General features: G+C 43.2%; 1 protein-coding gene across 1 annotated transcript in view; it reads right to left on the reverse strand.

Moving 5' to 3' along the window:
* Positions 1–432: 432 nt before the first annotated feature.
* LOC311118486 (arf-GAP with Rho-GAP domain, ANK repeat and PH domain-containing protein 2-like) overlaps positions 433–25000 on the reverse strand; it is a gene marked incomplete at both ends in the record, with an annotated part of 43734 nt that continues 19166 nt past the window's right edge. Inside the window, 8 exons of the mRNA XM_084193277.1 lie at positions 433–510; positions 2519–2666; positions 6740–6845; positions 7072–7284; positions 7491–7654; positions 8047–8110; positions 16593–16791; positions 17656–17758. Of these exons, the coding sequence (XP_084049403.1) occupies positions 433–510; positions 2519–2666; positions 6740–6845; positions 7072–7284; positions 7491–7654; positions 8047–8110; positions 16593–16791; positions 17656–17758 (1075 nt within the window). The remainder of the gene's footprint in view (positions 511–2518; positions 2667–6739; positions 6846–7071; positions 7285–7490; positions 7655–8046; positions 8111–16592; positions 16792–17655; positions 17759–25000) is intronic.

Consider the following 25000-nt stretch of genomic DNA (forward strand, 5'->3'; position numbering starts at 1 on the left):
CAGGTGGGAAAAAAAACAATCACTTTCAACACTTTATTCAATCACTTTCAACACTTTGTTCAACCACTTTCAACTTCAGCAGGCGGTGGAAGATGAATTTGTTTGCCAGGTTATCTTAACAAATAGTTTCCTGCAGCGCATGCATTCAGGTATAAAGTAGGAGACAGTCATAAAGCTTAACAGGCATACAAACCCTCTCATTGGCCTCCTGGCTCTGTCCAACCAACACCCTCCCTCCCTGAATCATTGCATAACAGGAAGACAGTTCAAATGCATTTCTGACCTGAGAGCTCAGCTTATACACACACACACACGCATGCACACACACACACACACACACACACACACACACACACACACACACACAAACTCACACACAACGGTCCAGAAGTCTGATTGTGTTTGTCAGTGGAGCTAAACAGGCCGACTTACTGTGGTGTCTTTCTTGTCATTCCAACGTGTGATGAAACTGTTCTCGCTCTCCATCTGCTTGAGTTGGTCCTCGTTGACCTGGGTGATACATCCAATAACAGGCACACACACACAAGTAAATAAATCAACCCTGTCCATTCACATGAAGTAACACAGATATTCTGTACATAAGAGGACATATGGAACATATAATGTTTTTTTGGTAAAAATAGAAATCCCCTTTAATTATATAGAACCACACAATGTGGAATTACAGTTGTGTCCAGTAACTTTAACTTTAATGTAAGCTAAAAGAATAAAACTATAGCGATGGGCTTCCTCAAGTCTCCTAAACTAATTTAGAAGTGGAGAAGGAAGTTCAGTTGGATTTTTCAGCGGGTGGCTCATTACCAACTGAATAAATGGCTCCCGCATACTTCTCTTTCAAAGTGGGGTGGGAAAATTACATGTTTTATTCTAACTTTTCCCCCCTATCTTTTTCAGAGAACCCATTTGCTTTGTCAGGGCTATGCATTGCAATGAAGATTGGAGGAGACAGAGAAAATACATTCACGCAAACGTGAACGCACACACAGAGTGTTGGGGTCTGATAAAAAGCCCTCGTCCACAGCATTCCGCCACATAATGGCGTTCCTAATTAGCCTGAACGTCTCACTCATTTTATGCCACGGTGGTGGTGTGTGTATTCACTGAGATTGGGGCCCTCATTGGTTCAGCTTAATGGCTATTTGTCACGCGAACAACGGCAGCATTCCAACCTGATTAGGAGGGAATGGAGGGATGAATGGAGGGAACCAGTCCTCCTCTAGGTGGGAAAGGGAGACGGAGCCAGGCGTTTCCCGGAAGAATTAACATTCCCACCTGTTCCAAATCCTGTTAGCCAGGCAGCACTCCAAGTGCCACGTTGACAACATTCTTCCAACCTGCTCCACTTTTTTATTCAGGTTGCCTAGACTCAGATGCTGCTTTTGTCTGTTTCAGGTGTGACACTAATAACGCTCCCCTGGTAGTAAGAGGTGGTGACAAAGAAAAGTTCCAGTTGTTCAAGAACAATGAGATGTATGGCATGGTTAATATCGCGTTTCAGAAACTCACTGTTTTAAATTTCAGACACTCACTGTTTTAAGTTTAAGACACTCACTGTTTTAAGTTTCAGACACTCACTGTTTTAAGTTTAAGACACTCACTGTTTTATTTTAAGACACTTAGTGTTTCAAGTTCAATACACTCACTGTATCAAGTATACTGAACAAAAATATAAACGCAACATGCAACAATTTCAATGATTTTACTGAGTTACATTTCATATATGGAAATCAGTCAATTGAAATAAATCAATTAAGCCCTAATCTATCGATTTCACATGACTGGGCAGGAGCACAGCCTTAGGTGGGCCTAGGAGGGCATAGGCCCACCCACTTGGGAGCCAGGCACAGCCAATCAGAATGAGTTTTTCCCCACAAATGGGCTTTATTAGAGACAGAAATACTCCTCAGTTTCATCAGCTGTCCGGGTGGCTGGTCTCAGACGATCTTGCAGGTGAAGAAGCCGGATATGGAGGTCCTGGGCTGGCGTGGTTACACGTGGTCTGCGGTTGTGAGGTCGGTTGGACGTACTGCCAAATTCTCTAAAACGACGTTGGAGGCGGCTTATGGTAGAAAAATTAACATTAAATTCTCTTGCAACAGCTCTGGTGGACATTCCTGCAGTCAGCATGGCAATTGCACGCTCCCTCAAAACTTGAGACATCTGTGGCATTGTGTTGTGTGACAAAACTGCACATTTAAGAGTGGCATTTTATTGTCCACAGCAGAAGGTGCACCTGTGTAATGATCATGCTGTTTAATCCGCTTCTTGATATGCCACACCTGTCAGGTGGATGAATTATCTTGGCAAAGAAGAAATGCTCACTAACAGGGAATGGAAACAAATTTGTGCACAATATTCGAGAGAAATCATATTTTTGTGTGTATGGAACATTTCTGGGATCTTTTATTTCAGCTCATGAAACATGGGACCATCACTTTACATGTTGTGTTTTATATTTTTGTTCAGTATATATGACAGGTAGATAGATGTTACTTACCCCAAAAAGTTGTACATAGTTGTTGATGAGGTCTTGGACCACGCTGATCTCTGGTGTGGTCTGTCCCTTGGTTTGGAAGAGACAGGAGGAGAACACACAGGCCAAGTCTCTGGTCTGCATCTGGTTGATATGGGAGCACCTCTGGACCCTAAACAGTATAGAGATACAGGAGGACATTGGTTTACACAACACACTGATAAACACACATATAGGCCACACAGACTGTATATACAGTACATACATTTACATTACATTTACGTCATTTAGCAGACGCTCTTATCCAGAGCCTGTGTCTACACCCACAGACACAGGAACAGACACACACACACACACACACACACACCTAAAAGTACAGCTACACTACACACAATGTCCCCCTCGTGCACAACCAAACTATGTACACACTCCCTGGTCAACAGCATGAGCATGTGTGACGGGAACTAGAGGTAAAGATTGGAGGAGATGTTAAGCCAGGCCACAGTCCAGGTAATGATTGGAGGAGATGTTAAGCCAGGCCACAGTCCAGGTAATGATTGGATGAGATGTTAAGCCAGGCCACAGTCCAGGTAATGATTGGGGGAGATGTTAAGCAAGGCCACAGTCCAGGTAATAATTGGAGGAGATGTTAAGCCAGGCCACAGTCCAGGTAATGATTGGAGGAGATGTTAAGCAAGGCCAAAGTCCAGGTAATGATTGGAGGAGATGTTAAGCCAGGCCACAGTCCAGGTAATGATTGGATGAGATGTTAAGCTAGGCCACAGTCCAGGTAATGATTGGATGAGATGTTAAGCTAGGCCACAGTCCAGGTAATGATTGGATGAGATGTTAAGATAGGCCACAGTCCAGGTAATGATTGGAGGAGATGTTAAGCCAGGCCACAGTCCAGGTAATGATTGGATGAGATGTTAAGCCAGGCCACAGTCCAGGTAATGATTGAGGGAGATGTTAAGCCAGGCCACAGTCCAGGTAATGATTGGAGGAGATGTTAAGCCAGGCCACAGTCCAGGTAATGATTGGAGGAGATGTTAAGCAAGGCCAAAGTCCAGGTAATGATTGGAGGAGATGTTAAGCTAGGCCACAGTCCAGGTAATGATTGGATGAGATGTTAAGCTAGGCCACAGTCCAGGTAATGATTGGATGAGATGTTAAGCTAGGCCACAGACCAGGTAATGATTGGAGGAGATGTTAAGCCAGGCCACAGTCCAGGTAATGATTGGAGGAGATGTTAAGATAGGCCACAGTCCAGGTAATGATTGGAGGATATGTTAAGATAGGCCACAGTCCAAATACCAGCAAAAGACCAAATTAAGTATTTTGTATTTCATTGAACCTTTATTTTGATAGGGAGTTATGCTGAGACCAATGTCTCTTTTAGAGATGAGCCCTGTTCACACATAAAAACACATCAATATACACTATACGGAAGTCAACACACAAGCATAGAAAACAAACCCATTCTTCAGTAAAAAGGTCCTCAATCAGCCTTTCGAAATTCGAATTGCCCTAGATGCACCAATTGTTGAAAACTAAAAGCAGATTTACCCAACACAGTGGCGATCGAAGGGAGCTCCAGAGTTAGCCATCCCTGAGATTGGGTCTGGTAGCTCGTACGTCTGTAAGTTAACAATGAAATAAGGTACGGTGGAAGTCTTCTCCAAACAATCTGCATCATTACCATAATAGTCCGAGTAATAATAATAATAATATGCCATTTAGCAGACGCTTTTATCCAAAGCGACTTACAGTCATGCGTGCATACATTTTTTTTGTGTATGGGTGGTCCCGGGGATCGAACCCACTACCTTGGCGTTACAAGCGCCGTGCTCTACCAGCTGAGCTACAGAGGACCAACGTATACACTGTGGCTTTGGAGGGGAACAGCAGCACTGTAAGCATCAGTGTACAAGACCTCATCAGGCCAGACAAGTAGTAGTAGTGAATTACACGTATTTACAGTATCTAACAGATAGTAGAAATATGTTGTATCTACTTTACTAGAAGACAAGGGTGGAATTGGGGGGGGGGGGAGGACGTGTAGGAACCTGTACAGAAATCTTTGAGCTGAATGACAAATGATCCGACTTCAGTTCTATACTAGTTCTCAGCATGATGTTCTTTTTCGATTTCTGGTAAACCATGGGACAAAAAAACATCAAAATGAACCGTTTTTTTTTGCAATGTAGAGGTCTGGTATTACGTGGTATTATTCACACCCAGAGAAGGGTATGTTATCTACAGAATGGTGTTATGGGTCAATTAAACTGACTTTTGCAGAGCAAGGGATTGTGGGTTAGAAGTGTCAATAAGAAACAGGTGGCATCGCTATGCCAACATGCCCTAGTCTGCGTTGTTGTCTCACTTACCGCCCACACACACACTTCTGTGTGTGTGTGTGTGCGCCATGTATTTGTCTTTTATCTGATATTCTGATATTCTGACTATATACAGTGCATTCGGAATGTATTCAGACCCCATTGACTTTTTCCACATTATGATACGTTACAGCCTTACTCTAAAATGGATTAAATGTTAAAAAATCCTCAGCAATCTACACACATTACCCCATAATGACGAAGCGAAAACAGGTTTATAGAAATGTTTGCAAATGTATTAAAAATAAAAAAACTGAAATACCTTATTTACATAAGTATTCAGACCTTTTGCTTTGAGACTCGAAATTGAGCTCAGGTGCATCCAGTTTCCGTTGATCATCATTGAGATGTTTCTACAACTTGATTGGAATCCACCTGTGGTAAATTAAATTGTTTGGACATGATTTGGCAAAAACCAAGCAATGAGGTCGAAGGAATTGTCCGTAGAGCTCCGAGACAGGATTGTGTTGAGGCAGAGATCTGGGGAATGGTATCTAAAAATGTCTGCAGCATTGAAGCTCCCCAAGAACACAGTGGCCTCCATCATTCTTAAATGGAAGAAGTTTGGAACCACCAAGACTCTTCCTAGAGCTGGCCGCCCGGGCCAAACTGAGCAATCGGGGGAGAAGGGCCTTGGTTAGGGAGGTGACCAAGAACCCGATGGTCACTCTGACAGAGCTCCAGAATTCCTCTGTGGAGATGGGAGAACCTTCCAGAAGGACAATCTCTGCAGCACTCCACCAATCAGGCCTTTATGGTAGAGTGGCCAGACGGAAGCCACTCCTCAGTAAAAGGCACATGACAGCCCGCTTGGAGTTTGCCAAAAGACACCTGAGGGACTCTCAGACCATGAGAAACAAGATTCTCTGGTCTCATGAAACCAAGATTGAACTCTTTGGCCTGAATGCCAAGCGTGACATCTGGAGGAAACCTGGCACCATCCCTATGGTGAAGCATATCTTCGCTTCGTCATTATGGGGTATTGTGTGTAGATTGCTGAGGATGTTTTTAAATTAATCCATTTTAGAATAAGGCTGTAACGTAATGTGGAAAAAGTCAAAGGGTCTGAATACTTTCCAAAGGCACTGTATATTATGACATTCAGACTATATATATATTATGATATCCAGGCTATATATATATATTATGATATTCAGATTATATATATATTATGATATTCAGGATATATACACTGAGTGTACAAAACATTAGGAACATTAGGAAAACAAGAAAATGTGTCTGCAGTGCATTACAGTGAAATGAACAGTGACATGATGAGTGCATTGACCAGAGGGTCTTTGCAGTTTGCACACACACAGTTGTGTGTGTCTGTGTGTGTGTGTGGGTGTGTGTGTGTGTGTGTGTGTGTGTGTGTGTGTGTCTGTGTGTGTGTGTGTGTGTGTTGACCAGAGGGTGTCTGTGTGTGTGTGTGTGTGTCTGTGTGTCTGTGTGTCTGTGTGTGTGTGTCTGTATGTGTGTGTGTGTGTGTGTGTCTGTGTGTGTGTGTGTGTGTTGACCAGAGGGTGTCTGTGTGTGTCTGTGTGTGTGTGTGTGTGTCTGTGTGTGTGTGTGTGTTGACCAGAGGGTGTCTGTGTGTGTGTGTGTGTGTGTGTTGACCAGAGGGTGTCTGTGTGTGTGTGTGTGTCTGTGTGTGTGTGTGTGTGTTGACCAGAGGGTGTCTGTGTGTGTGTGTGTGTGTCTGTGTGTGTGTGTGTGTTGACCAGAGGGTGTCTGTGTGTGTGTGTGTGTGTGTGTCTGTGTGCGTGTGTGTGTGTGTGTGTGTGTGTGTGTGTGTTTGTGTGTGTGTGTGTGTGTTGACCAGAGGGTGTCTGCAGCCTCGGACCCCCACCTGTAGAGATGTTGCAGCAGTGCAGTCAGGGTGGATCTGTTGATCTTCGGAAGACTCTGGATAAACCGAGAGTACTTCTCCACTCTCCGTTTCTCATCCCCCTCATCTACACACGAACAACAAGAGGCCATTGATTAAAACAAAGACCCAAAAATATACATCAAGCTAAAATATAACGCTACAATAGAGTATATGATACATTGACCCAGAGCATGTATCCAGGTTAGTCTCACAGAGTATATGTAATATTACATCATACATATGATATATAAATATGCAGCTCTTCTACGTCAATATTAAACAATCAAAGGTAATCTGTGCATCCCACACACCCAGTGCAGACACCCAGTAGGGGTAGAGCTCTTTGGCCAGCAAGGCGTCCTCGGCCTGGGACAGAAAGTTCTTCAGGGTGTCGGTGACGTCCTCCAGCTGGTGTTCCAGGACGTGGAGCTTGACATTGCGGGCGTCCTGCCTGAAGGCCCCCAGGAGCAGGGCCACACGGCCCGGGTCCCCACTAACACGGTAGATCCCCTGATGGCACAGACCTGGAGGAGTGGGGGGGGGGGGGGGGGGGGGGAGAAGAGGGGAGAGAGAGAGTGAGACACAGAGAGGAAGAGACAGCATGAAAACAAGAACAAACCCTCATGTATTCAGCCAGCAGCATACCATCCTGCATCCAACTGCTGGCTTGCCTCTGAATCTAAGCAGGGTCGGTCCCGGTTGGTCCCTGAATGGGAGACCGGATGCTCACCGTACTGGGTGACAAAAGCTATGCAGCTGTCCACAACGATGGGGATGCCATTTTTACTCAGCTGCTGGTTGCTTAGAGCACTGCCGTCCGTGCCAGCGGCCAATTGGATCGCGGAGTGCCACAGCGCAAAGTCCACTTTGTTGAAACCGTGGATGTACACAGTTCTGTACGAAAGCAGGAAACAGGAAATAGGGCAATCATATACAGCATTTTTTAGGAAAATAGACATTCACAAGTGGGTGTGGCCAACATTTGAAGGCCCTCCTTTTTGCCGCAGAGACAAAATGTATAAAAAAATATATAACTCCATTATCTTCTCTACATACTTTATATCTGTTTTTAATAGTTTAAGTTCACACTAAAAACATTTAACCATCCCGGAAATTATTTTCAAAAAAGTATTATTATTTGAAGTGTTGGCCACAATTTAGCAACGGCGGCCCGCCACTGCTAAATGAACATAGGGGAAACACTGCAATGAAAAATGACACACATCAGAACACAGTGTCAACGCTGCAAAGCAGGCTGGGAACGAACAAACCACGGACACACATACCTTCCACCCTCCACCATCAAGAGCACTTGGATCCTCTCCTCGCCTTCTACGTGTGTGGAAACAGCTGAGGAAGAGCAACAACGGAGGAAAGGAAAGGAAGATGGCACGTGAATAGTATGTTCACGGCTGTGACGATGCTGAAACAAAGCATAGCTGCAATGCACTTAAGAGTATTCCTCGCTATGTGGGAGGAAAAGTGTTCCTTCTAGAAGTAGATGTAGTACACAGACCCCAGGCAGATCTGCTTGGACACACAGACAGCGGAAAACAGGGGGGACGAGACAGAAAGAGATGGAAAAATCTAAGCGAGCGATCGTGCCGGCAACCATAAATGCTTCACACTAGAGTAAATAGCATTTTCCCTGTTGCCTGTGTAGCCGACACTACTGTATGCATCTGGTCGTTGTCTTGTTGACGTCCCTGTGTGATGTTCACTCAGTGGGGGGGGGGTGGGGGGGGACTGGGGGACTGGGGGGGGGGGGGGGGGGACTGGGGCATGAAGCCTGGATGTCAGTGGTCGTCAGCTGTTACAACGCCTGGGTGGTGCCAAATCAGATCGCACTATTTTGCATTATTCTACACACACACACACACACACACACACACACACACACACACACACACACACACACACACAATGTACAGTACATAGCACAACTTGCTATGTCCTACATACCAATTGCTTTCACACCTATGAATCTCCTTCTCTCCTATTTATTCGGTTTCATATTGGCCACAAACTACCCTTTGTTTTAGAACAATCAGATCTGCTTTACTGTCAAGCATTGTAAGAAGACAATATAAGGGTGATGAGCCACTGGTAACACTGATATTACAAAATAAATACATTTACATCATTTAGCAGACGCTTTTATCCAGAGCGACTTACAGGAGCAATTAGGGTTAAGTGCCTTGCTCAAGGGCACATAGACAGATTTTTCACCTAATTGGCTTGGAGATTTGAACCAGTGACTTGTTGGTTACTGGACCAATGCTCTTAACCACTAGGCTAGAAACTCTCAATAATATATGGAGGTAAACAGGCAAAACTATTAATCTCCACCACTCTCTGGTGGCAAATTATGTGCTGATGTTGTGTTTGGCATAGTTTCAAGGGCAAGGAATTTTTCTCTGATTCCAGCAACCTGCGGTAAAAAAAACAGGAGCTTCAGAGATTGCTATTGACTTGAGAAGGCTTTATTAATAAAATAGTGTTATCAGGTAAATGCAAACGCTTGTCATTTTTTCAAAACAAACACATCAAAATCACTTTATCCACCTCTCGGCTCTCGCTGTGGAAATGTTATTAAAATGTTATGCTTCTGGGATAAGGAAGCTAACTCCGCAGCCTTGTAGGCCTGTAATAAGTATTGGGATTTGGCCGGTAAAAGACTGCTTGTTATGCTTTGTTTCTTCGTTCTTCAGAGAAATAAATGTTTTTTATTTTTTAAGGTAACAACAGCACACATTATCACACAGCAATTCTGTGTATTAAAAGCCCGGAAATCAACTGTGACTCCGCTTGCTTGCTTACTAGACGATGTGAATGATTCTATTATTTTCCTAAATGTGCTGTGCTGTAGAGAGAGAGAGAGTGTCGCAGAGTTCTGGTTTTGCTAATGGGTATCATCGGAGTGATTCTATCTTTGATGAATCAGGGGCTGGTACTCCTGCAAAAAAGCCTGTCTCACTCCAATTTCCCTTGCACTAGTTATTTAGTTTCTTTGTTGGCCAGTGACAATTTTGGAATAATAATACACAATTTTACAAACTACACCCCTGTAACAAATACTGAATCAACTATATTGAAGAAACAAATTGATGATGTGCTTATCTTGTTCTGAAACAATAGGTGTCCAATCAAAACGCATAATTTGACCATTGGGTACAATACTATGATAATTGTGTAGATACTCCTCTAAGAAAACCAATAGTCCAAACCTCATGGCTCTGGCATAATTCATTTAAAAGTTATTGGAGTTTTTTTTACCCTTGTAGGATGGCCAAAATTAGGGTGACTAAAGAAAGTTGCATCACTTTAGCTGGGCTGTGTTAGAGTTAAGGTTAACTGACAGGCTCACTGTTGAACTCGTCATCTTTCCTCTCGACATAAAACAATATAGACGTAAGATAGATATCGATTTTGAGATATGACGTAGTATTTTCATATTTTAGTATACCCTTTTCATATTAATGTGAAATTACTATTCTTTTTCAAAGACTTCTCACAATAACAAGCCTATCTCTGGAAATGTCAATGGAGCAATGAGTGTAAGCTTTTTTTTATTTTCAAAGCCTTTTACATGTAATTCAGCCCCGTGTCATGCTAATTTAGCTTTTTGTGACCCGCAGAAACAACTTTGCAGATGACCACCACAACATGTAAATCCTAAAAAAGTTGCTGCGAAAATGCTGCACCGCTCTGTCAACAGAGATCAATGCTTATTATCGTCTGTATTAGGTTACAAAATCCAAACTTTTTTGATATAATGTTAATGATATGTTAGAGAAAGACCCACTGAACAATTCAGAACATGAAGAATCAAATTTGTCTTGGTGTATTTATAAATGTATTTTATAACATAAGGAAGTGAAATTTCATCACCGAAGCGTGTTTTCACCCACTCTGGGCAGAGTGGGTAGACACCTTACAATAGGGGATGCACACTGAGATCAGAACACCGTGGCAGCTTAACTCTAACCAGACTTTAATTTTCATTAATCATTTTCTCCCGTCTCTCTCTCTCTCTCTCTCTCGCTCTCTCTCTCTGTCCTTAGTCCTGGCTGGTGATAAGGCAGATCAGACCTGAAGTCAATCCCTGGGCAAGTCACCATTTCATGACATAATGACCTCTACCTAATACAGAGGAGAGGCAGATCAGTGGATATGCCCAGCTTTACTCATGGTGATCCTCTGTAGCTCAGTTGGTAGAGCATGGCGCTTGCAATGCCAGGATAGTGGGTTCGATTCCCAGGACCATCCATACGTAGAAGACTTGACATGACTGTAAGTCACTTTGGATGGAAGCGTCTGCTAAATGGCATATTATATATATATATATATATATATATATATATATATATATATATATATATATATATATATATATATATATAAATATACAGTGGTGAGAACAAGTATTTGATACACTGACGATTTTGCAGGTTTTCCTACTTACAAAGCATGTAGAGGTCTGTAGTTTTTATCATAGGTACACTTCAACTGTGAGAGACGGAATCTAAAACAAAAATCCAGAAAATCACATTGTATGATTTTTAAGTAATTAATTTGCATTTTATTGCATGACATAAGTATTTGATACATCAGAAAAGCAGAACTTAATATTTGGTACAGAAATCTTTGTTTGCAATTACAGAGATCATACGTTTCCTGTAGGTCTTGACCAGGTTTGCACACACTGCAGCAGGGATTTTGGCCCACTCCTCCATACAGACCTTCTCCAGATCCTTCAGGTTTCGGGGCTGTCGCTGGGCAATATGGACTTTCAGCTCCCTCCAAAGATGTTCTATTGGGTTCAGGTCTGGAGACTGGCTAGGCCACTCCAGGACCTTGAGATGCTTCAATGAGGGAAGGAGGTTGTTGGCCAAGATCTCGCGATATATGGCCCCATCCATCCTCCCCTCAATACGGTGCAGTCGTCCTGTCCCCTTTGCAGAAAAGCATCCCCAAAGAATGATATTTCCACCTCCATGCTTCACCGTTGGGATGGTGTTCTTGGGGTTGTACTCATCCTTCTTCTTCCTCCAAACATGGCGAGTGGAGTTTAGACCAAAAAGCTATATTTTTGTCTCATCAGACCACATGACCTTCTCCCATTCCTCCTCTGGATCATCCAGATGGTCATTGGCAAACTTCAGATGGGCCTGGACATGCGCTGGCTTGAGCAGGGGGACCTTGCGTGCGCTGCAGGATTTTAATCCATGACGGCGTAGTGTGTTACTAATGTTTTTTTTTTTTGACTGTGGTCCCAGCTCTCTTCAGGTCATTGACCAAGTCCTGCCGTGTAGTTCTGGGCTGATCCCGCACCTTCCTCATGATCATTGATGCCCCACGAGGTGAGATCTTGCATAGAGCCCCAGACCGAGGGTGATTGACCGTCATCTTGAACTTCTTCCATTTTCTAATATTTGCACCAACAGTTGTTGCCTTCTCACCAAGCTGCTTGCCTATTGTCCTGTAGCCCGTCCCAGCCTTGTGCAGGTCTACAATTTTATCCCTGATGTCCTTTCACAGCTCTCTGGTCTTGGCCATTGTGGAGAGGTTGGAGTCTGTTTGATTGAGTGTGTGGACAGGTGTCTTTTATATAGGTAACGAGTTCAAACAGGTGCAGTTACTACAGGTAATGAGTGGAGAACAGGAGGGCTTCTTAAAGAAAAACTAACAGGTCTGTGAGAGCCGGAATTCTTACTGGTTGGTAGGTGATCAAATACTTATGTCATGCAATAAAATGCAAATCAATTACTTAAAAATTATACAATTTGGATTTTTGTTTTAGATTCCGTCTCTCACAGTTGAAGTGTACCTATGATAAAAATTACAGACCTCTACATGCTTTGTAAGTAGGAAAACCTGCAAAATCGGCAGTGTATCAAATACTTGTTCTCCCCACTGTATATATACACATACATACAGTGGGGTCCTAAATTATTGACACCCTTGATAAAGATGTGCAATAATGACTGCATCAAATAAATAATTCAAATACTGAGCTATGTTGTCTAAAACATTTTTTTTAAAGGAAATTATATTATTTTAAACTAACACAATTGCTCGGAGGAAGAGATTTTGTTTAACAAGTAATATAATTTTTTCTCAGATGTCAAAATTATTACCCAAGACATGCTAACCTCCCCTGTCATTGGTAATGGTGAGAGGTTAGCATGTCTCGGGGGTATGATCGTTTACCCTCTGTAACTTTCTCACTCATCATTATTCATAAATCATTCAGGATTATCTATTATCATGGTAGCATCAACATTAAAGTAGAAGTGTTAAGAAACATATTATATTCTTATTTACAATAAAAGTCACTCCAAAATGACAATACATTATTTACCATTAATTTCTATTGGGCACAAAATAATCTGAAACAAAACCAAAACAAACTGCAAATGCATCCAACAAGTTTATAGAGTCACAAGCTTGATGTAGTCATTGCGTGCCAAGAATATGGGACCAAATACTAAACTTTTAACTACTTTATTCATAAGAATCTTTAGGAGTGTCAATAATTTTGACCTTTCTGAAGAAAAAAATAAAAAGATGACTTGTATTAGTATAAAATAATATAATGTATCTTTTATTTACATTTTTTAATTCAACATATCTCAGTATTTGAATTATTTATTTTGAACAGTCATTATTGCTCAGATTTATCAAGGGGGTCAATCATTTAACCCCACTGTACATATTATATATCATAGTATACTCTAAACTGGAGCCAGATAGTCATTTCTAAAGCAGCCCAGATGGTTGTGTCCTAGTGAACATCCCAATGCCTCTAAACTGTCTAAAACATGTATGATCTTTCTGTGGTACACTGCTGCAACCCTCTGTTTGGGCTGCCAGTGTTACTAATGGGTGTAACCCTCTGTTTTGGGGTGTCATTGTTACTAATGGGTGTAACCCTCTGTTTTGGGGTGTCAGTGTTACTAATGGGTGTAACCCTCTGTTTGGTGTGCCAGTGTTACTAATGGGTGTAACCCTCTGTTTGGGGTGTCATTGTTACTAATGGGTGTAACCCTCTGTTTTGGGGTGTCAGTGTTACTAGTGGGTGTAACCCTCTGTTTTGGGGTGTCAGTGTTACTAATGGGTGTAACCCTCTGTTTTGGGGTGTCAGTGATAATACTAATGGGTGTAACCCTCTGTTTTGGGGTGTCAGTGTTACTAATGGGTGTAACCCTCTGTTTTGGGGTGTCAGTGTTACTAATGGGTGTAACCCTCTGTTTTGGGGTGTCATTGTTACTAATGGGTGTAACCCTCTGTTTTGGGGTGTCAGTGTTCCTAATGGGTGTAACCCTCTGTTTTGGGGTGTCAGTGTTACTAATGGGTGTAACCCTCTGTTTTGGGGTGTCAGTGTTCCTAATGGGTGTAACCCTCTGTTTTGGGGTGTCAGTGTTACTAATGGGTGTAACCCTCTGTTTGGGGTGTCAGTGTTACTAATGAGGGCAAAGTCTATGTCACAGGATGGGGTTCCTTACATTTCAGATTCCACAACGTTTCACCCTATAAGAGAACACAGAGAGACCCTCTGGTACCTCTGAGGCTTCCCGTCTGTGACAAACATGGATTTCAGAGCGCCGGGAGAACCGGGGAAAGCTTTGGCAGCTCCCAGCTCTCTGATCCTGCCCCAGGTAAGAGGAGGGGGTGGGAACGCAGCGACATTCCGATTTGATCTACAGTAAGCCTTAAACGGATTACACATCATTCTGGTGCAATCAATTGAAATTTTGAAAGTCTAGTTGGCTGCCAACTCCGTGTGAACTTCTCGCCGACACGGCTGACATACCCACTGGGCAACTTTCTTTGCTCTCCGCTGAGAATACTTTTAAAGAGGACTGTAGTGTGGAGACTCTCTCTCAGACGTAGGAGGGCACACTCACGCATCCCACAGTAGTGTGGAGATGTCAATATCACATGCCAGTGGAGAGCGGAGAGAGACGGTGCCACTTCAAAGATGATAACTAATGCCATGCAGGGTCAAGATGTGATCGACATGTTATACTGTACTATATATGTTACCTGAGCCTACAGTGAGGGGAAAAAGGTATTTGATCCCCTGCTGATTTTGTACGTTTGCCCACTGACAAATAAATTATCAGCCTATAATTTTAATGGTAGGTTTATTTGAACAGTGAGAGACAGAATAACAACAAAAATCCAGAAAAACGCATGGCAAAAATGTTATAAACTGATTTTCATTTTAATTAGGGAAATAATTATTTGACCCCCTCTCAATCAGAAAGATTTCTGGCTCCCAGGTGTCTTTTATACAGGTAATGAGGTGAGATTAGGAGCACACTCTTAAAGGGAGTGCTCCTAATCTCAGTTTGTTACCTGTATAAAAGACACCCGTCCACAGAAGCAATCAATCAGATTCCAAACTCTCCACCATGGCCAAGACCAAAGAGCTCTCCAAGGATGTCAGGGACAAGATTGTAGACCTACACAAGGCTGGAATGGGCTACAAGACCATCGCCAAGCAGCTTGGTGAGAAGGTGACAACAGTTGGTGCAATTATTCGCAAATGGAAGAAACACAAAATAACTGTCAATCTCCCTCGGCCTGGGGCTCCATGCAAGATCTCACCTCGTGGAGTTGCAATGATCATGAGAACGGTGAGGAATCAGCCCAGAACGACACGGGAGGATCTTGTCAATGATCTCAAGGCAGCTGGGACCATAGTCACCAAGAAAACAATTGCTAACACACTACGCCGTGAAGGACTGAAATCATGCAGCGCCCGCAAGGTCCCCCTACTCAAGAAAGCACATATACATGCCCGTCTGAAGTTTGCCAATGAACATCTGAATGATTCAGAGGAGAACTGGGTGAAAGTGTTGTGGTCAGATGAGACCAAAATGGAGCTCTTTGGCATCAACTCAACTCGTCGTGTTTGGAGGAGGAGGAATGCTGCCTATGACCCCAAGAACACCATCCCCACCATCAAACATGGAGGTGGAAACATTATGCTTTGGGGGTGTTTTTCTGCTAAGGGGACAGGACAACTTCACCGCATCAAAGGGACGATGGACGGGGCCATGTACCATCAAATCTTGGGTGAGAACCTCCTTCCCTCAGCCAGGGCATTGAAAATGGGTCATGGATGGGTATTCCAGCATGACAATGACCCAAAACACACGGCCAAGGCAACAAAGGAGTGGCTCAAGAAGAAGCATATTAAGGTCCTGGAGTGGCCTAGCCAGTCTCCAGACCTTAATCCCATAGAAAATCTGTGGAGGGAGCTGAAGGTTCGAGTTGCCAAACGTCAGCCTCGAAACCATAATGACTTGGAGAAGATCTGCAAAGAGGAGTGGGACAAAATCCCTCCTGAAATGTGTGCAAACCTGGTGGCCAACTACAAGAAACGTCTGACCTCTGTGATTGCCAACAAGGGTTTTGCCACCAAGTACTAAGTCATGTTTTGCAGAGGGGTCAAATACTTCTTTCCCTCATTAAAATGCAAATCAATTTATACCATTTTTGACATTCGTTTTTCTGGATTTTTATGTTGTTATTCTGTCTCTCACTGTTCAAATAAACCTACCATTTATAGACTGATCATGTCTTTGTCAGTGGGCAAACGTACAAAATCAGCAGGGGATAAAATACTTTTTTCCCTCACTGTATATAGTTCCTCCTTGTGTGTGTGTGTGTGTGTGTGTGTGTGTGTGTGTGTGTGTGTGTGTGTGTGTGTGTGTGTGTGTGTGTGTGTGTGTGTGTGTGTGTGTGTGTGTGTGTGTGTGTGTGTGCGTGTGCGTGCATGGTGCGTTTGTGTGTCTTTAGGTATGGTCTCTATACTTACTGAGCTCCTGTAGTTGTTTGAGCTGCATGGCCCCCTGTGTACTCTCCTCCTTCCCGGAACTAAAGTAGAGGGCGGAGCCTTCCAGAGCGAACCAACCAACCCTCCAGTGGTAGAGGTCATGACCTTCCTTAAAGTAGAGCCTACCAATCAGCTCGCAGTCTCTCCTCAACATAGCCTCTACTTTAGATGGTACGAAACACTGAAGGAGACAAAACAAAAACTCAAGACAACAAAATAAAAACTATTCTCTAGAGTCACAGCAAAACAAAAACTAACACAGGCAAAACCCCAAACATCTGTGCACAGGCAACAAACTTTGAGGTAAAACTTTTCCCTAACTTCTTCTTTCCCCAGCTGAATTTGATTCTAACACACCTCTCTCTCTCTCTCTCTCTCTCTCTCTCTCTCTCTCTCTCTCTCTCTTCTCTCTCTCTCTCTCTCTCTCTCTCTCTCTCTCTCTCTCTCTCTCTCTCTCTCTCTCTCTCTCTCTCTCTCTCTCTCTCTCTCTCTCTCTCTCTCTCTCTCTCTCTCTCTCTCTCTCTCTCTCTCTCTCTCTCTCTCTCTCTCTCTCTCTCTCTCTCTCTCTCTCTCTCTCTCTCTCTGTGTCTTCACCGTTTGATTGCAGCTCAAATTGAAACACGAGGACGTCTAAGGCCTAGGCTACACAGACAGGTGGACTAATACGACTACCTCTCCCACTATCTAGCACCAATTGGAATTAATAGATAGGTTGAGCAAGATAAAGGAAAAAAAGGAATTGAGGACATATTTTGTGTAGTGTGCCATTACAAGAGCTTGTCACAGATAGTTGGAACACTATGTCTTCTTGATGGTTCGAGGGGCCGTGTGTGTGTGTGTGTGTGTGTGTGTGTGTGTGTGTGTGTGTGTGTGTGTGTGTGTGTGTGTGTGTGTTAAGGAGGGTGAAATGGATATATTGTGTTATCTAATGACACACACTGTTACACACGCAGACAGAACCACACTCATTACACTGTGTAAAACAAGTAAAGAAATTGACTAAAAACACACACACATCTCCACACACACACACACACACACACACCTTGGCGATAGCCTGGACCCAATCTTGCTGTGTCTCCTGTGTCTTGGCGCCAAACAAGAACACTCTGTCCGACTGTAGGTAGATCTCCACCATGAACACAGGCCTGAGAGAACAACGGGACAGGTTACTCACATACAGTACTGTCCCTGGTAAACGCAGGAGAAAGGGATATGAGACTGTTCCTTTAAATAATAACCAGCAAGGAGTCTAATATCTAGCAAGTAAAATCTAACAGTTCCACAACAAAAAACCAATACACACAAATCTAAGTAAAGGAATGGAATAAGAATATATAAATATATGGATGAGGAATGTCATTATCAGAGTGGCATAGGCTAAGATGCAATAGATAGTATAGAATACAGTATATACATATGAGATGGGGAATGCAAGATATGTAAACATTATTACTATCTTAATAAGTCTAAATGCTGACACTATACATATACAAACACACACACTGTACATTAAGACCAATACATACATATATGTATATATACATACATATATGTATATATACAGTACCAGTCAAAAGTTTGGACACGCCTACTCATTCAAGGGTTTTTCTTTATGTTTACTATTTTCTACATTTTATAATAACAGTGAAAACATCAAAACTATGAAATAACACATGCGGAATCATGTAGTAACCAAAGAAAGTGTTAAACAAATCAAAATATATTTTATATTCTTCAAAGTAGCCACTCTTTGCCTTGATGACAACTTTGCACACTCTTGGCATTCTCTCAACCAGCTTTCTTTCCTTCTTAATGTGTTTGAGCCAATCATTTGTGTTGTGACAAGGTAGGGGTGGTATACAGAAGATATCCCTATTTGGTAAAAGACCAAGTCCATATTATGGCAAGAACAGCTCAAATAAGCAAAGAGAAACGACAGTCCATCATTACTTTAAGACATGAAGGTCAGTCAATCCGGAAAATGTCAAGAACTGAACGTTTCTTCAAGTGCAGTCACAACAACCATCAAGCACAATGATGAAACTGTTACCTCTGCTGCAGAGGATAAGTTCATTAGAGCTACCAGCCTCAGAAATCGGCAATTAACTGCTCCTCAGATTGCAGTCCAAATAAATGCGTCACAGAGTTCAAGTAACAGACACATCTGAACATCAACTGTTCAGAGGAGACTGCGTGAATCAGGCCTTCATGGTCGAATTGCTTCAAAGAAACCACTACTAAAGGACACCAATAAGAAGAAGAGACTTGCTTGGGCCAAGAAACACGAGCAATGGACATTAGACCGGTGGAAATCTGTCCTTTGGTCTGATGAGTCCAAATTAGAGATTTTTGGTTCCGACCGTATCTTTGTGAGACGCAGAGTAGGTGAACAGATGATATCTGCATGTGTGGTTCCCACTGTGAAGCATGGAGGAGGAGGTGTGATGGTGCTTTGCTGGTGACACTGTTGTGATTTATTTAGAATTCAAGGCACACGTAACCAGCATGGCTTCCACAACATTCTGCAGCGATACGCCATCCCATCTGGTTTGCGCTTAGTTGGACTATAATTTGCTTTTCAACAGGACAATGGCCCAAAACACACCTCCAGGCTGTGTAAGGGCTATTTGACCAAGGAGAGTGATTGAATGCTGCATCAGATGACCTGGCCTCCACAATCACCCGACCTGAATCCAATTGAGATGGTTTGGGATGAGTCAGACCGCAGAGAAGGAAAAGCAGCCAACAAGTGTTCAGCATATGTGGGAACTCCTTCAAGACTGTTGGAAAAGCATTCCTCATGAAGCTGGTTGAGAGAATGCCAAGAGTGTGCTATGCTGTCATCAAAGCAAAGGGTGGCTACTTTGAAGAATATCAAATATATTTTGATTTGTTTAACACTTTTTTGGTTGCTACATGATTCCATATGTGTTATTTCATAGTTTTGATGTCTTCACTATTATTCTACAATGTAGAAAATAGTAAAAATAAAGAAACCCCTAAAATGAGTAAGTGTGTCCAAACTTTTGACTGCTACTGTATGTATGAAAACACAGAGGCCTACATACAGTGCCTTCAGAAAGTATTCACACCACATGACTTTTTCCACATTTTGTTGTGTTACAGCATGAATTTAAAATTGATTAAATTGAGATGTGTCATTGGCCTACACACAATACCCCATAATGTCAAATTGTAATTATGTTTTTAGCCATTTGTACATATTAATTAAATATTAAAAGCTGAAATGTCAATAAGTTTTCAACCCCTTTCTTATGGCAAGCCTAAATAAGTTCAGGAGTAAAAATGTGCTTAACAAGTCACATAATAAGTTGCATGGACTCCCTCTGTGTGCAATAATAGTTTTTAACATTATTTTTTCATGACTACCTCATCTCTGTACCCCACACATACAATTATCTGTAAGGTGCCTCAGTCGAGCAGTGAATTACAAACACATATTCAACCACAAAGACCAGGGAGGTTTTCCAATGCCTCGCAAAGAAGGGCAGCTATTGGTAGATGGGTAAACATTTAAAAAAAGCAGACATTGAATATCATTTTGAGCATGGTGAAGTTATTAATAACACTTTTTATGGTGTATCAATACACCAAGTCACTACAAAGATGCAGGCGTCCTTCCTAACTCAGTTGCCGGAGAGGAAGGAAACCACTCAGGTATTTCACCATGAAGCCAATGGTGACTTTAAAGCAGTTAAAGAGTTTAATGGCTGTGATAGGATACAACTGAGGATGGATCAACATCACTGTAGTTACTCCAAAATACTAACCTAAATGACAGAGTGAAAAGAAGGAAGTCTGTACAGAAGATAAATATTCCAAAACATGTATCCTGTATGCAATAAGGCACTAAAGTAAAACTGCAAAAAAATGTGGCAAAGAAATTAACTTTATGTCCTGAATACAAAGCATAATGTTTGGGGTAAATCCAACACAACACATCACTGAGTAACAATCTTCATATTTTCAAGCATGGTGGAGGCTGCATCATTTTATGGGTATGCTTGTCATCTGCAAAGACTAGGGAGTTTTTTTTATTAGGATAAGCATATATGGAATAGAGCTAAGCACAGGCAAAATCCTAGAGGAAAAACTGGTTCAGCTCCAACAGACACTGGGAAACAAATGCACCTTTTCTTACCAAGACGGCAATGAGTGGCCTAGTTACAGTTTTTACTTAAATCGGCTTCAAAGTCTATGGCAATACTTGAAAATGGCTGTCTAGCAATGATCAACAACCAACTTGACAGAACTTGAAGAATATTTAAAAGAGTAATGTGAAAATATTGTACAAGTCAGGTGTGGAAAGCTCTTAGAGATTTACCCAGAAAGACTCACAGCTGTAATCGCTGCCAAAGGTGATTCTAACATGTGTTCACTCAGTGGTGTGAATACTTATGTACATTTGATATTTCTGTATTTAAATGTCAATATATTTGCTAAAATATCAACAACAAAAAATCACTTTGTCATTATGGGGTATTGTGTGTAGACGGGTGAGCCAAAAAAAATTGATTTAATCCATTATGAATTCAGGCTGTAACACAACAACATATATATATAAGTCAAGGGATATGAATACTTTCTGAAGGCACTGTATATATACACCAACATCTTTACCCACGTATACACAAATACTTCAACACATACACACATTCAAACACACACAAAAGGTGCTAATACCTGCTGTTTAAGAGAGGAACAACCAAAAGGCAGCTATTAATCTTTGTTTGTCCATTTTCCCTCTTTCTCTCTTTCACTGGCTTCCCTCTGTCAGAGTATGACTTTCTTAATTGGTTTGGACACAGAGGCGGGCGATCCCTCGAATTTTTGGGCGTTGGCGGCGAGGGGTATAGCAGGGTTATAAGGGGTACAGCGGAGCGTGTCTAAAGGAGCATGTCATGAGGGGTCCCGGTAGCGCTGAGGCGTGTCTCCACTCATGAGCGTCGGGGGGAACATGGGGGGGGACACTGGAACCCCTGACAAGTGTACATTTACATTTACATTTTAGTCATTTAGCAGACGCTCTTATCCAGAGCGACTTACAATTACATGCGCTTGTTAGTGAATCACAGAGGACAAGAGGGGGAGGGGGAGAAAGGTAGAGAGAGAGAAAGAGAGTGAGAGAAAAAGAAAGTTAGAGAGAGATTTAAACATAGAAGTTTAGGTTTGAAGAATATCTAACTGACGAACAAACACAATCCAATGTCTTTATAAGACGCCACATAATCAAACTTCACCATCCAAAACTACTTCAGCACCTACCCACTTCATCTAGCAGACACACAATTCTCCCTCCATCGAAATCTATGTGCATATTTTATATATAATATTCTGAAAACGTGGGCTGGTAATACACATCAGAGATCAGCGGACAAGGTAGAGGGGGCACATAGTGATTTTCAGGTCCCATACCTGATGAAATTACCCAAGCAGTCTATTTAATGTCAAATGACCCCCACATGGGTCGCCATGCAGGGCGATACAGAGTAAGGCCATTTGGGGAGTGTGTATTCTGCATACATTAATATGTATGAGCCATAGACAGACGGATGTCCCCTGTATAGCGCTAACGCTAATCTCTCATAGACAGATCTACGTAAACATAATTGGTACCGTAGAATCTGTCCGGACTGAACGGGACACGTAGGATCAAGAGCAGCAGTAGTTACGATGTTTGGGTTTTCGTAAATGGTTATTTGGACAAATCACGATTTCACAGGTGTTAGCATCTTTCAAATTTTGGAAGGGGAGGGGACATTCGGCCCGTAACTTTCAAAGAGAGAGGGTGGAGCTCCTCATTCTGGTTCCACTCTTTGGTCTAGCATCTCTTAATCTCTTCTATTAACATGTATGGACCCAGAACATAATCGAGCAGCTGACCAATTACTGAATACTTTAGTTCTGAGTTAACCAAGATTACACTGAGGCATGCTGGGACAGTGGAGGTGCAGAGCTTGTGGGGGATTAATCTATGATACTGATCTGTAGTCAGTGTAGCTACTAGTTACTCTCCCACTGACGGACAGGGAGAGAGACAGGGAGACAGAGGCTGGGGGACAGGGAGAGAGATGGGAGACAGAGAGGCTGGGGGACAGGGAGAGAGACTGGGAGACAGAGAGGCTGGGGGACAGGGAGAGAGACTGGGAGACAGAGAGGCTGGGGGACAGGGAGAGAGACTGGGAGACAGAGAGGCTGGGGGACAGGGAGAGAGACGGGGAGACAGAGAGGCTGGGGGACAGGGAGAGAGACGGGGAGACAGAGAGGCTGGGGGACAGGGAGAGAGACTGGGAGACAGAGAGGCTGGGGGACAGGGAGAGAGACTGGGAGACAGAGAGGCTGGGGGACAGGGAGAGAGACGGGGAGACAGAGAGGCTGGGGGACAGGGAGAGAGACGGGGAGACAGAGAGGCTGGGGGACAGGGAGAGAGACGGGGAGACAGAGAGGCTGGGGGACAGGGAGAGAGACTGGGAGACAGAGAGGCTGGGGGACAGGGAGAGAGACTGGGAGACAGAGAGGCTGGGGGACAGGGAGAGAGACTGGGAGACAGAGAGGCTGGGGGACAGGGAGAGAGACGGGGAGACAGAGAGGCTGGGGGACAGGGAGAGAGACTGGGAGACAGAGAGGCTGGGGGACAGGGAGAGAGACTGGGAGACAGAGAGGCTGGGAGACAGAGAGGCTGGGGGACAGGGAGAGAGTCTGGGAGACAGAGAGGCTGGGGGACAGGGAGAGAGTCTGGGAGACAGAGAGGCTGGGGGACAGGGAGAGAGTCTGGGAGACAGAGAGGCTGGGGGACAGGGAGAGAGTCTGGGAGACAGAGAGGCTGGGGGACAGGGAGAGAGACTGGGAGACAGAGAGGCTGGGGGAGCACCATTTTACAGTGATCCTGTAGCCGTCAAACCAAAACACACAGGTACACACACAGAGAGACACACACAGGTACACACACACACACACACACACACAGAGGGACACACACACAGAGACACACACACAGAGAGACACACAGAGAGACACACACATAGAGACACACACAGAGGGACACACACAGAGAGACACACACACAGAGACACACACAGAGAGACACACACAGAGAGACACACACAGAGAGACACACACAGAGAGAGACACACAGAGAGAGAGACACACACAGATACACAAATACACCAACAACTACACACTCATGTAAACATGCACACAATTGCATACTGTAGGCCACACACACACACACACGCACGCACACATGACACCTCCGTCTCCCCGACACACCAACACTCCAATAATTTTGGCTTGATTGTGTATATGAATCCATTGCATTGGGCCAGAGTAGCGAGTGCAGCCAGATGTCCATAATAAGAGCACAAATAACATTTATATAAATCAAGACATTGTTCCCTCGCCATAACATATGCTGGGGTATTAATGGACCCATTATTTGAGCCAAACACAAGTACAGAATGGATATATGCACACACACACACACACACACACACACACGGTGCACGTACACACACACGGTGCACGTACACACACACACACACACACACACACACACACACACGGTGCACGTACACACACACGGTGCACGTACACACACACACACACACACACACACACGGTGCACGTACACACACACACTCAGAAATTGGATAATGGTCCCCTCTTCAGAATGATTACTCATTGTTTGAAGGTTTGAAGCGAACAGATAAACCAAGCTATATTTTGCCTAAACTGCAATCAGAGAATATATATACAGCTACTGTTCTTCAGTTCACATGTCTCTCTAAATGTGTGTCCCTTATGTAAGTGATTTAGTCAGCTCATCAACTTTTTTTATCAACTTTTAATTGATAGAGTGACAAAAGCTCATTACAAAGATGGATTGGTAAATAGACGCTTCGTAGTTTCTGCACTTTTACCTAGCTTTGCTGATGTCAATACAACACATAAACCTCGTAAAATTATGAAATGTGCAGTGAAGTTTGTTATGTAAGTTCAGAAGGTCAAAGAGCGGGTGTCAAAGAGTGTGTGTGAGACAAAGTGTGTGTATGTGTTTGTGTGTGTGAGAGAGAGAAAGTGTGTGTGTGTGTGTGTGTGTGTGAGAGAAAGTGTGTGTGTGTGTGTGTGTGTGTGTGTGTGTGTGTGAGAAAGTGTGTGTGTGTGTGTGTGTGAGAGAAAGTGTGTGTGTGTGTGTGTGTGTGTGTGAGAGAAAGTGTGTGTGTGTGTGTGTGTGTGAGAGAAAGTGTGTGTTTGTGTGTGTGTGTGTGTGTGTGTGTGTGTGTGTGTGTGTGTGTGTGTGTGTGTGTGTGTGTGTGTGTGTGTGAGAGAAAGTGTGTGTGTGTGTGTGTGTGTGTGAGAGAAAGTGT

Source organism: Coregonus lavaretus (assembly GCF_964263955.1).
Source record: "Coregonus lavaretus genome assembly, contig: HAP1_SCAFFOLD_4495, whole genome shotgun sequence".
NCBI classification, from domain to species: Eukaryota; Metazoa; Chordata; class Actinopteri; order Salmoniformes; family Salmonidae; genus Coregonus; species Coregonus lavaretus.